At 48.4% G+C, this 12,233-nt stretch overlaps 3 protein-coding genes across 4 annotated transcripts in view; all 3 read right to left on the reverse strand.

Moving 5' to 3' along the window:
• Window positions 1-16: 16 nt before the first annotated feature.
• LOC118510746 (ATP-binding cassette sub-family G member 1-like) lies at window positions 17-2,516 on the reverse strand. Of its 2 annotated transcripts, XM_036052982.1 has the most exons (4): window positions 2,259-2,516; window positions 1,125-2,195; window positions 452-1,054; window positions 17-387 (listed from the first exon to the last, which is right to left on the reverse strand). In XM_036052982.1, the coding sequence occupies exons 1-3, from the start codon at window positions 2,365-2,367 to the stop codon at window positions 453-455; spliced, it is 1,782 nt and encodes a 593-aa protein (XP_035908875.1). In that variant the 5' UTR covers window positions 2,368-2,516; the 3' UTR covers window positions 17-387; window position 452. The 2 variants fall into 2 exon arrangements, with proteins under 2 accessions (XP_035908875.1, XP_035908874.1); XM_036052981.1 differs by having other exon boundaries at window positions 17-1,054; window positions 2,259-2,515.
• A 519-nt stretch (window positions 2,517-3,035) lies between these two features.
• On the reverse strand, window positions 3,036-5,699 carry LOC118510744 (ATP-binding cassette sub-family G member 4-like). The gene is made up of 5 exons (XM_036052977.1): window positions 5,002-5,699; window positions 4,368-4,939; window positions 4,033-4,298; window positions 3,736-3,904; window positions 3,036-3,666 (listed from the first exon to the last, which is right to left on the reverse strand). Exons 1-5 carry the CDS (start codon window positions 5,235-5,237, stop codon window positions 3,065-3,067), a joined length of 1,845 nt encoding a protein of 614 aa, XP_035908870.1. The 5' UTR covers window positions 5,238-5,699; the 3' UTR covers window positions 3,036-3,064.
• A 2,413-nt stretch (window positions 5,700-8,112) lies between these two features.
• LOC118510043 (ABC transporter G family member 6-like) overlaps window positions 8,113-12,233 on the reverse strand; it is a 34,410-nt gene continuing 30,289 nt past the window's right edge. Inside the window, exons 14-18 of the mRNA XM_036051431.1 lie at window positions 11,369-11,558; window positions 10,911-11,295; window positions 9,426-9,965; window positions 9,109-9,365; window positions 8,113-9,040 (exon numbers count right to left, since the gene is read on the reverse strand). Coding sequence (XP_035907324.1) covers window positions 8,696-9,040; window positions 9,109-9,365; window positions 9,426-9,965; window positions 10,911-11,295; window positions 11,369-11,558 — 1,717 coding nt within the window. The 3' untranslated portion in view covers window positions 8,113-8,695. The remainder of the gene's footprint in view (window positions 9,041-9,108; window positions 9,366-9,425; window positions 9,966-10,910; window positions 11,296-11,368; window positions 11,559-12,233) is intronic.

Genomic DNA, 12,233 nt, shown 5'->3' on the forward strand with positions numbered 1-12,233 from the left:
TAGTTTACTCGTCTTATTTTGAATTTTTCTGTAGAAAATATTTTTATTATCGTTAAATAGTTCAATACAATTTTCACAAGTTTAAACAATAATAGTCGAAATTCGGCTCAAAACTGCTCTTATTACAATTAGTAAGGTTTTATTTTTTTTTAATTTTTATACTTGATTTTAATTTTTACATAACTTGTCTTAGCAAGAAATGGTTATAATCTTAAAGGAATCCAATACTACATAGCCTAAAGTATGTAATCTACTTAACACATTTTATATACTGATCACACGAATGCTAACGAGCCCCAGCTTGCCGACCACTGGCCAGTAAACAAGCTACAGTTCTTTACAAAACAACCCTTAATCGTACTTCCTCCATACAGAGAGCCATTGCTTATTTTTATTCACCTCCCCCCCCCCCCACACACACACACACACACACACACACACACCACCGCGACTCACTTTATTCGTCTCAAGCGCACCATAAACCCAACGTAAATAATCAGCTGCATTATCAGCACCAGCACCAACGCTTTCGAAATGCTCGTCCCATACCCGTACGCATCGATATCGAACTGCTCCAGTATGGTGGCCGGCTTCTTATAGTAACAGTACACCTGCCCGCACGGAATCGTACCCCGATCGTACCCATAGAGCGCCTGCATCGCCCCATGAAACTGGTACCGAAAGAACGAAACCGTACTGAGCGGCCGCAGGATCGAGATCATATCGCCCGCATTAACAAAAAATCCCGAAAACAGAATCGGCACGATGCACGCATTAGCGACGAAGAAATTTTGCATCTTCACCTCAAAACAGATCCCCCCTATCAGTCCCAAACTTTGTCCGATCACACCACCGACGGCGAACACGCCGAGCAGCATACCGAACCGCATCCACTCCATCGGCTGGCCGGTCAGATAGTACACGATCGCGAGCAGAAACGAGGGACAAAACAGCTGCAGCGGAAGATCGTGGATGAGTTTGGCAAAGAAGTACGCCTCGCGGCTGTACCAATTGTTGGCGATTTCCTTGATCGCGACATTCACTTCGTCCGCATCTGGAAGTGATTAGCGATGTGTAAGTGATCTGTCATCTCCCTACATCGGTGTATACCACCAAGTACTTACAGTTCACTACCGACACGGCGTTGGTGAAGTACACGAACGCAAACAGCTGAAAGAAGCAGCCAACGTTAGCGAGCACTTTGGCCGCCTCCGAACCGGCATCGTAGTGTACGGCACCGAACACGAGCCCCAGTGCGAGATGCATGCCGAGACGAATTTTGAGGAAAAACTCATCACGGGCGGAGGAGAGCACGGAACGCTTGAGCAGTGTGTAGAGCTGATAGTAGCAGGCAGTTTGGTAACGAGCGATCCGCTTCCCGGGAGCTAGCTGAGCGACCAGCGTCGTAGGGCTCGATGGAGCACCAGCGTTGATCTCTCGCATGTCCTCATCCACAAGCTGGCACAGCATCCGGAGTGCTTCGGGTTGATTGGCGGATATAGATTCCAGCGCAAAGTCGGCCGGATTGTAGTACTCCGGACATCGAAGTCCTACGCGTGCGAACCTCACCAACATGTTCTCGACCGGACCCGTATACAGACAGCGTCCTTGGCGGAGTAAGTATACATCGTCGAACAGCTGGAACAGGCTGGACGCGGGTTGATGTATCGTACACACGATCGTACGTCCACTCATGGCCAGTGACTTGAGATGCGAGATCACTTGCGTAGAGGACACACTGTCCAGCCCGCTCGTAGGTTCGTCCAGTAGCATAATCGGGGGATTCGTAATCAACTCCACTGCCACCGCCAGCCGACGCTGCTCACCGCCCGAGAGACTCCTCACGACAGTGTTGCGCGATTCGTTCAAACCAACCATCTCCAGTATGTCGTTGATTTTTGCCTCCTTCACCGACTGCAGTGATCGCTGGGGCATCTTCATATCTACCGCAAACTGCATCGTTTCCTGGACGGTAAGAAACACCAGCAGTGGACACTCCTGCTCGACGTACACACTGCGTGGATCGTTCTCCTCCACCGGCTCACCGTTGATGGTAACCGATCCAATCATGCCGAACATCTGCGCACCGGACAGCACATTCAGCAGCGAAGATTTACCCGCACCGGACGGTCCCATCAGAGCTACCAGTCGGCCATGTTGGAATCGGCCCGAGATATTGCTCAGAATTTCCTTTTCTGGAATAGTTGACCATTGCGTGACTTGATTCGATGATGCTCTCTCCTGCTCGCGAACCTTACCACTCGTACGGTAGACTACGTTCCGGAACCGTATCGTCGATGGGACAAAGTCTTGCAACGGGGTTGACATACGCTTCAGCTCGATCTCCTCACTGCCCGCCATCGTCATCACGGCGTGACGCACGATGCAACACTGAGGCGCTGGGCGCTCCAGTGCAACACCGCCAGCCTTTTCTACTACTAGCACTAATCAGTCACACAAAGTGCACCAATACTTTGTGCCAGGCGTAACGTCAGCTATACGCCCGGCGTACAAGTGCACGAGACCTTGAGCGGAAAATTGCACTCCCTTGTGCGAGAGTTGCCCTTGCCGCCCCTCCACGGTGCACTTCAGCACACAAATCAACTATGCACACGAATGCGTTTCCCATTCATAGAATATCGCATCGGCGCTATGATGTGCAATAGACATTTTTTCGTACCGACTCTCAACCCGCAGCGCGAAGCCGGCGATCATTACGTCATGATAGAAGAGATTGTACCAGTCATCGAGGGTGCGCAAAGACTTGCTGTACGATCGTTTGCTAGCGAAGCGTCCTAGACTAGAGCCGACAATTAACGCGGCATGTCGATACCGGCCAAACGCGTTACATGTGTCGTGGCCCGGGGGGTTTTTTCTACAGTTTCCAGTATTTTGCCACGTTTGCCGGCGATTCCTAGAATCGCAATTAAAACATTGTCCAACATGGCATCGCACCCTCACTCGAGCTTCTAATCGATGATATGAGGTTAAGGTTTGTTTCTCAATACGATTGTTTCGAATCAATCAAACATATCTTCGTTGTCTTCCACCACCGATCCAGCCATTATTGGTATATTTTTAACCGAAAGCGCAGCACAACGTACAGAATGACTTGAAACGCCGCTATGAACCCCAGCAGTACGTACACATTCTCCCAATACCCATCTTCCCGCGTGTCCATAAACTTAAGAAACTTGCTCGGCTTGTTGTAGTAGCAGATGTCCTTCGAGCAGGGAAACGCTGCCCTATTCCCGCCGTAGATCGCCTGCATTGATCCCTGCAGACTGTAGCGGAAGAAGGACGTGTACGAGATGTAGCTGAGATATTCGTTCATTTCGTACGGTTTCACGAAAAAGCCCGAAAACAGTAGCGATGGAATACTGAAGCACGGCACAAAGAAGGTGGCCATCTGAATGTCGAACGCGGCCCCGGACAGAAGGCCCACCGTTTGGGCGAATATCCCCAGGAGCAGCAGCACCAGGCACAGCTTCTGGAACCTTTCCCATTCCAACGGTTGGCCGGTAAGGTAGTAAGCGATCGCCAGGAACAGTGACGGGCAGATGATCTGCAGCGGTAGATCGGCCACTATTTTGGACAGGTAGTACGCCTCGAGTGAGTACCAATTGTTGAGCCGCTCGCGGATGAACACTTTCGTTTCGAGAGGAACTGCAAAAAAAAGGAAGACTCGCGTAGCTAGAGAGCTTTAGGTCAAGGAGGTGCATCAAAACAACTCACAAGTTATAACGCACGGCATAGCGTTGCCGAAGAAGATAAACAGCTGGAAGAAGAACAGACAGGCACCGTTCACCATCACCAGCGAGCCGTCCTCACCGGATTGATAGAATACTGCGCCGAGCAGCACACCGACCAGTATGTGGGCAATAACACGCAGCTGAGCAAAAAACTGTGCGAAGATCCGTAGCATATAAAAAAACACGATTAAAGTCGTCTCGTTTTGGTCGTCTCATCTGCATATTCATAGCGTCGTCTGGCACCAGGAAAAAAAAAAGCCGAAACGGAACGGAAACTCACAAAATCTCTCGAAGTTACGCGTAGCGACCTTCGCAGCAGCACGTAAAATTGTTTCCATTGCGAAATTTGATAACGTCCCCGGGGCCTGGAGCTGGCGGGCAGGTCTTCCGGCCCGATATCATCATCGTCCACCGTTGGCGCGCTCGCGAGTCTATCGTCCTTGATACTGTTTTCCTGGCGCGATTGCTTCCGGTCGATAGCGAGTCGGTTGTAGCGATGCACCAGCTGTTCCAGCTCTCGCAGCGGCTTGGACGCCACCTCCAACGCTGCAAGATGATAGAGAACCGATAAGGATGCATGGTGGGGGTAAAACCCATCAGCAAACAATAGTTTACCAAAGTCGGCCCGGTTGTAGAACTTGGGACAGTGGTACCCGCTCTCGGCAAACGTGCCCACCATTCCGCCCAGCGGCCCATCGTAAATACACATCCCGGCCGATAGGAGGTACAGGTCGTCAAACAGCTGGAACAAGCTGGACGAAGGTTGATGGATGACACAGGCCACGGTACGGCCCTCGCTCGCGACTGTTTTGACGTAGCTCACAAGCTCCATCGCGGACACACTGTCCAGGCCGCTCGTCGGTTCGTCGAGCAGAATTATCGGTGGATTGCTTACCAGCTCAATGCCGATCGAGAGGCGCTTCTTTTCGCCGCCCGAGAGTTTCTTGACCAGTGTACGCATGCCGCCGTCCAGCCCGAGGATGTGCAAGATTTCGTTCACCTTCTTCTTGCGCACCATTTCGGATCTGTTGGGCATCTTCAGCTCGGCGGCGTAGCTCATCGTTTCCAGCACGGTCAGATGTTCGATCAGATTAAAGTCCTGCTGGATGTAGACACACTGCTGGCGATACTTTCTTCTGTCCAGCATGTACCCGTTCACTTCGATCGTTCCGATGAAGCCCGTCTGTCTGTAGAGAGATCGCGTGTTTCATGAATCACGCTAGCCGTGTGGGATCCGGCGTCTACTAACCTTAATCCGGAGAGGATACCGAGCAGCGAAGACTTCCCAGCACCGGATGGGCCCAGTATGGCCACCAACCGACCGGGCTGAAACCGGCCCGACACATTCTTGATGATGTCCTTCGGCCGTCCACCGTTTTGATCCTTCCGCCGATAGCAGATGTTGCGAAAGGTCAGCGTTAAGCTCTGTCCCAGTACGGGATCTTCAAGATTGAGTGCCATTGCATCGACACTCTCATCCGCCATAATTGCACCACGCACTGTAAACTGTGTGGACGACGGCTACGACGACGACGCTCTACACACTACTTCCTTCCCCACTACTTTATCTTTATTAATGCTACGGCTGTTGATCGAGAGAAACTCGTTCCAAGCATAATAGACGTCGATCGTGCGCTACGTTTGATTCTCGTTCCCTTCTTCAAAATCCCTCTACTAGAAGGGTCTCGCGTATGGCTCTTAGAAACTTATCCTACACATGCCACTGGTAATATTGCTCATTGCTACAACACTATCACATTGCACGATTCGCACGATCGCTACTGCTCGAGACGGACGTACGGACCACGATCAACCACCACTCTCGCTCAACGCTCTAATGCAACTGTGCGAAAAGCCGACCCTAGGCAGACGTTCGACTAGCAGGCGTTAGGCGCGCACCAGACGCGAGAATTGCACTACCCCCAAGGCTCACAGCGCCCGACGTGGTGCAGGCCCAGCTGGTCGCGGAGGCTCGACTGCTGACCCTTTCGTGTGCCGTGCCGTTTGTGCAAGGCAAGGTACACTATCAGGGCTAACCGGGTTTTTCTTTTGGTTTGTTTACAGGCGTGTGCGTGAGAGGCACTATTGATTAAATCAGTAACGTTTCCACGCATGGTAATCGGTTAGGGAGCATAATTTAAACGGCCAAACACGTTACGAAACCTCGAAAAATGATACACAGGGATGGTTTATCACACTGTCTCATCGTCATGATGGTGGTCATGGTATGACAGCGGGGGCTGGAGGCCGAGCTGTAGTGGCGCTGTCTGTCCAACAATGGTGAGAATCAGATCATTCGGAACGAACCGCCAACACACGCGAATTAGAATGGGTTGTGGGGCTTGAAGCTGGGGAAAACGGGTTAGATATTGTTTTAACAGGTATATTTTGTGGTAGATTTGTTTTTTTTTTTCATGCTATAACTGGATGATATCGTGTGATAATCTCTACATAAAACACGCTAATTTGTAAGTCCTATATTGATTCGAAGGAACAATTCGAAATGGGTTATAAATATATTTTTTATTCGGCCATTTGGCTCATAATACATAATGTATAGCCCCGTCCCACCAAAAATAAATGCTTGCTAAGATCACACATATTTATCTGATTTATTTCTCACTAGAAACAAACAGCGTTTCTATACAATTTAGATTCTTTGTGCATGATAAGGAACCCTGTTTCCTTACATGGCTCATAATACATCACATCTAAGTGATCCCACCAAGGATGAAGTATAGTTTTATTTCTTTATTTTCTTCGTCTTTTTACGATATTTTTCTGCAGCTTTCACAGGTTCAGGTTCTTTCCTCTAGATTACAATGCTTCTTTGACAATGTTTAATCATAGCTGGATAGTCAGTCCTATGTACGGAAAGACCTTTAGTCCTTCAATTGACTCATAATACATCATATCTAGTTGATCCCACCTAGAAAAAAAAAAGATTTTAACCCAGAATCCCAAAAACTCTGCTTGATATATTATTTTGTTATTATAATTAAAAAAATCTATATCAGCAACGTGTATTCTTCTTCTTCTTCTTTGGCCTCTAACGACCTCTTGGATCAAGCCTGCCATTTTTGGCTTACTAAACTTAATGATACCACGACCACGTAGCTGGATAGTCAGTCCTCACTACGGGGGAAGGGTCCGGATTACTAAAACAAATAGCTCGCGACTTCACTGATCCGGTTTGCATCAAAATTCTTTATTGCTCTTTGGTGCGGTCGGTTTTGGAATACGCTTCAGTAGTTTGGTGGCCATCCGCTGCTCGCCCGCTGGCCCGGCTGGCCCGGCTGGAATCCATCCAGCGCAAACTCACTCGGTTCGCTCTGCGCTTCTGAAGGGTGGAGGTGAACTATATTGGACGCTGTGCGCTACTGGGCCTCGAATCCAACGGACCAACGGAACTGCAACGCCCAGAGGCTGTTTGTTGCGGGATTACTAGACAACCGCTACAATACGGCGTCATGCCGTAATACTGGAATTATAAATAAATACTAGACAACCGGATCGACTCGCCGGGGCTTGTTGCTGACCTCAACCTATACGTCCCGCCGAGATCGCTCCGGGCTAGATCGTTGCTCGACGTGGAGGATCACCGTACCCGATTTGGCGCCTCTGATCCGTTTTTATGTATGTGCCGTGAATTTAACGTCGTGTGTGATCGTCACCAACCGGACATGTCGCGCACCGCGTTTTTAAACTGCATTCGTGGTATGCGACCCACTCTTCGTTAATTTATTTTGTCCGGGTTTATTCATGTAATGTGCACTTTGTAATTTTATGTTTAATCCCGCTTCAAGAGGGCGTCATGCGCTCCGTTGAAATTAATAATAATAATAATAATAATAATAATAATAATAATGGGATTTGAATCCGGTTCTGCCGTATGAGGACCGGCGCCATTGTTGCCTCATCCCGACCGTGTTTCCTTACATGGCTCATAATACCCCACGTCTAGGTGGTCCCACCTAGGAATCGATAGCTTCACGAGGTTCCTGGCTTCCTATGGGTTACTGGCTTCCTTATCTTTTACCTTTACCCGGAACTGGATCAGGTCAGAACTGCGTACGACGAGACGGTCCGAACCTGATTCATACCCGAGGATAATTTAAATTGACTCATAATACAAAACATCTGGTTGATCCCACCTCGATAAAATTAAAAATTTTAATAAAAAATTCCAACATTACTTTTTATTTAAGCTTCTCACGGTTCATACTGATTGCTTGAAACAATCTACCGTTGAGTGAGGAACAATTATTTCCTCTGCTTGGCTCATACTGCATAACATCTTGCTGGTCCCACCCGGTCCCACCAATCACATTTCTTTCCCGATAAAATCAACAAAGCTTAGTTCAAACCATTCGTAGAGGTGTTATATTTACGCGCTTTACATAGCCCTATTTACATACATATCACAAGATTACTGCAAAACGTTAGCTTAGAATATATTACGCCCCTCAATGAAGCAAGAAAGCGAACCATTCCAACCTGCCTTCCTGTCTCCTTTTTTGGATTACCTTTTTCTCCCCCCGTGCGGGTATGTGTCTCGTGAGTGGTACACTCGCAACGTACATCCTGAAATCTGACCTCATAATGGTACGAGGACGAGCCTTCTCCGTTTCCTTAAATGCTACACTCTGCGACAAGCAAAAACGAGCCCCCCAAGCGCTTACATGCACCGCGATAAACCAACAAAAAAACCATCGTTACGCTCCCATCCGAGCGTACTACCATCTACGTAAAATTTGTATTATTTTGCCCACTGCCACTGTGTGCGTACTGGACTCTGTTTCGAATGCCCTACGCTTTTCGACGGAAGCATCATTACGCGACGGAATGTGAGTTGAGCGAAGTAAAGCGAACGAGCTGACACCTTCTCCCCGTTCGCCTGACTGGGTGGCCCTCTGTAGGTGTCCGCGACCAGTGTTCCCGCTCTAAATTTTATTCTTCATCCTGTACTGCATCACGTAGAAGGCCGATACCCTAAAGACGAAAAATATCACACTAAGCGCTATCACAGCCTCGACAAAATCCGCCTCGAGCATGTCGATCTCCTTGAGGAACTTCTTTGGCAACACGAAGTGACAGTACGTCTCGTCACAGTCCATCCGGGGCCGGTCGTAGCCGAAGATGGCCATGGCCGCACCCTGCAGCGCGTACTTAAGGAACGAGATGTGAAACAGCCAGTGCATGACCGGGTGCGCATCGGTCAGGTGAATGAAGAACCCGGAGAATATCAGGAACGGACAGATGAAGAACGGCCCAAACACTGCACCGTTCTGTTAGGAAGAGAAGGTGCATTTACATTAGCGTGTGAGTCGATTCAATTCACGTGACGACCGCTCACCTTCACGTCGAACAGTGATGCAACTAGCAGACCGAGTCCTTGCGCAACCCAGGCGACCATGAGACAGATCAGTGTAAACAGCCCGATGCGGAACGCTTCCGGCGGTTGGCCGGTCATGTAGTACGTGATGACGATGTACGTGACGGTGCAGAGCAGCTGTATCGGAATGTCCGCTACCGTCATGGCGATGTAGTAGGCCCGTAACGAGTACCACCGGTTGAAGTGCTCGCGCGTAATGATCGGCAACTCGAGAGGAACTGCAAAGAAGAGTCATAATTTAACCATAGGCACACGCAACGGAATCATTCATCACTTACAAGCCATCGTCATTGAGCTGAACGCGGTAAACATCAGAAACATGATCGAGAAGAACACGTAGTTGTAGTTGTTGAAGATCTGTCCCGCCTGATTCCCGATGCCAAAGTACAGCATCCCGATCAGTGGCGCAATGAGACAGTGGATCGCGAACCGCATCGTCATCAGCGAACGATCGCGGCTCAGTATGAGAAATGTGCGTAGCAGCAGTAACGAAAACTGTCTACAGAAGCTGGTCGTGTAGATCTCGTCCCGCCCACACCATCGTTCCGGATTGAAGGAAAGCTTTTTGGCAAGCTTCTTTGGTTTCGCTAGCACGGGCGATACTGGTCGCTCTCGGTTGGGATCGTTCTCGGGAAACAATGGCATCTCGAGCAGTACCATCGGTCCCTCCGGGGACGATTCTTTGATTGGCATCAGCTTACTTTCGTACGACGGTGAGAACGGTTCTGGATTGCGGTAAAAGTTGCTCTGGCCGTTCATCATCTTCTCGACTAGATCATCGTTCAGGCGGCCGTAGTCGTGCGTTGCTATCTCGAGCACTGCAAAATAAATACAGGAAAATGGAAGTATAAAAATTTGTCAGGTTGATAAAAATCTATTAAAGCAGTAAGAATAAACCAAACAAGCATCTCACAAAAATTCCAATCAAAAAGGCAATTTTAGGCCTTATTATGAACCTTTTTGAAGCACTAGTTTGTTTGTTTACTGTTTGCTACAGGGTTGTCGCATGGGAATGAGAAGCAAAACAGCGCCATCTATGTGTGAGACTCAACAACACGGCATCTTTTTGGTGATGGCGCTTTTAGGGATTGCTTTTTTGAGCTTTTATTAAATTTCTTTTTAGAATAGTCAATTTTGTTGTAAAAAAAATTAATAACGTATTTAACGTATTTATACGAAGTAAATTAAAAAAAAAGTTAAAAAACAGAAAATAAAATTATAAAAATTCTTGGAACGTGAATTCATCCAACAGAAATCAAGGCTAAGCATTAAATATTGGAATAGGATTAAAATTTAAAAATTCATAAATATTCGAATCCCCCAAGGATTCCAATACCCCAATCACTGCTCAGCTTAAAGCACCTTGGCCATCGAACATGACTTTCCTAAAAGCTGACTATCCCATTCTGCCGACTAACGTTCGACTATCAAACGGTTCGCTTATCTTTGGATTCTACTACCTTGAACGTTCCAGAGCATTATCTGCCGCGTAATGTTCGGCAGGTATCACTAAAACTTTCGGGCCATTTGAGCAACCTCATGGTGACGAAATAGAGAGGCTCCCACACACTAGCACCACCACAACACCGTGCAGCAGTATGTTGTGATGACTCAAAACCCAAAAATCAATGTACCATGAAGCAAGGGTACAAAGTGAAGTGCATCCGTCCTCCGATGCGCATGTCTTCGGTAACAAAGATTAGAATTGTTTGACGAGAAACCGGCTACACGTTCTATGCTGCAGAAAGGTTGCATCCACTTACAGTAATCGGAGGGATTGTAATGCTCCGGGCAGACGATGTCGAGCTCCTTCAGGAACGAGACAATGTTTCCCGTGCCGCCGGTGTAGATGCATTCGCCCTCCGCCACCGCATACAGATGGTCAAACATGTTGAACAGCAGTGCAGACGGTTGATGGATCGTGCAGATGATGGTGCGACCTTCGCGGGCCAGCTGCTTCAACAGTGCGACACACTGCGTCGAGGTGGAGCTGTCCAAGCCGCTCGTCGGTTCGTCGAAAAACATTACCGGCGGATTGTTCACAATTTCCAGTGCGATCGCTAGCCGCTTTTTCTGACCTCCGGATAACTTTCCCGTGCGTGTTTTCTTCGCCTCGTACAGCCCGATCGCGCGGAGTATTTCGTTCATCTGCAAAAGACGAGACATTATGCCAACAGGTCGGTTGTACAAGTGTTTCAGCTACATGCAGTGCTTTACTTACGCGAATTTTCTTACTCGCTGGGCTGAGTTCGGCTCCGATTTTGAGATTGGCGGAAAAGTGCATCGCCTCCAGCACGGTCAGATGGGGCTGCAGATCATGGTCCTGCATAATGTACGCGGACAGTCGTCGAAATCGTTTCAAGTCACGGGCATGTTTGTTGACGAGAATTTCTCCGGTGAAGCCACCCTCACTATATTGCCGGGCGAGAGAAGAAACCAAAAAACGTCAAACATACAGTAATGTCTAGAACTACCTTGCCGACGGACGAATTATGATGGCGTCCGGATGTTTGTCGGTTCTGATTTTTCGGAGTGTGAAGAATATGTTTGTAACGATAAGCATAAGTCGGTAAACACAAACATGTGTGCAGAGATACTGTGGCGAGAGGACCCTCGACGAAGAATTCGATTTCGTCGGCGGCGAGCGCTCCATTTATGACGCCACTCGAGTACACAACGAAACCAACCCTCGGCAGTCAATTTCATAGCCTAAGGGTGGCTTCGATGGCTTCAACTTCATAGTAACAGTACCCCGGTGTTATTCCAGCGATCACGCTCGGTTATGACTCATCGGGCACCAAGAAAAGCTTTTTCTTTGTTTGCAACCTTTGCAATACAAAGAGTCATACTGGAACGATACATATAAGGGCTACGCGACACACACACACACACAGCAAAAGTTCACACTGACCAGTCGTCGCCCATTTCGCCCATCGCATTCGGAGGATTGTGGCAGGGCAATCGGCGTCGAAAGACCTAAGCATTATACGGCTACCAGTGCATTGCCCCGTGCGTGTGTCCGATTAGCCACCGTTTTCAAGTGTCAATCAACTGCGGTTCATCGATCATCACTAATGACCATTTGC

Source organism: Anopheles stephensi, chromosome 3 (genome assembly GCF_013141755.1).
Source record: "Anopheles stephensi strain Indian chromosome 3, UCI_ANSTEP_V1.0, whole genome shotgun sequence".
Lineage (NCBI taxonomy): Eukaryota > Metazoa > Arthropoda > Insecta > Diptera > Culicidae > Anopheles > Anopheles stephensi.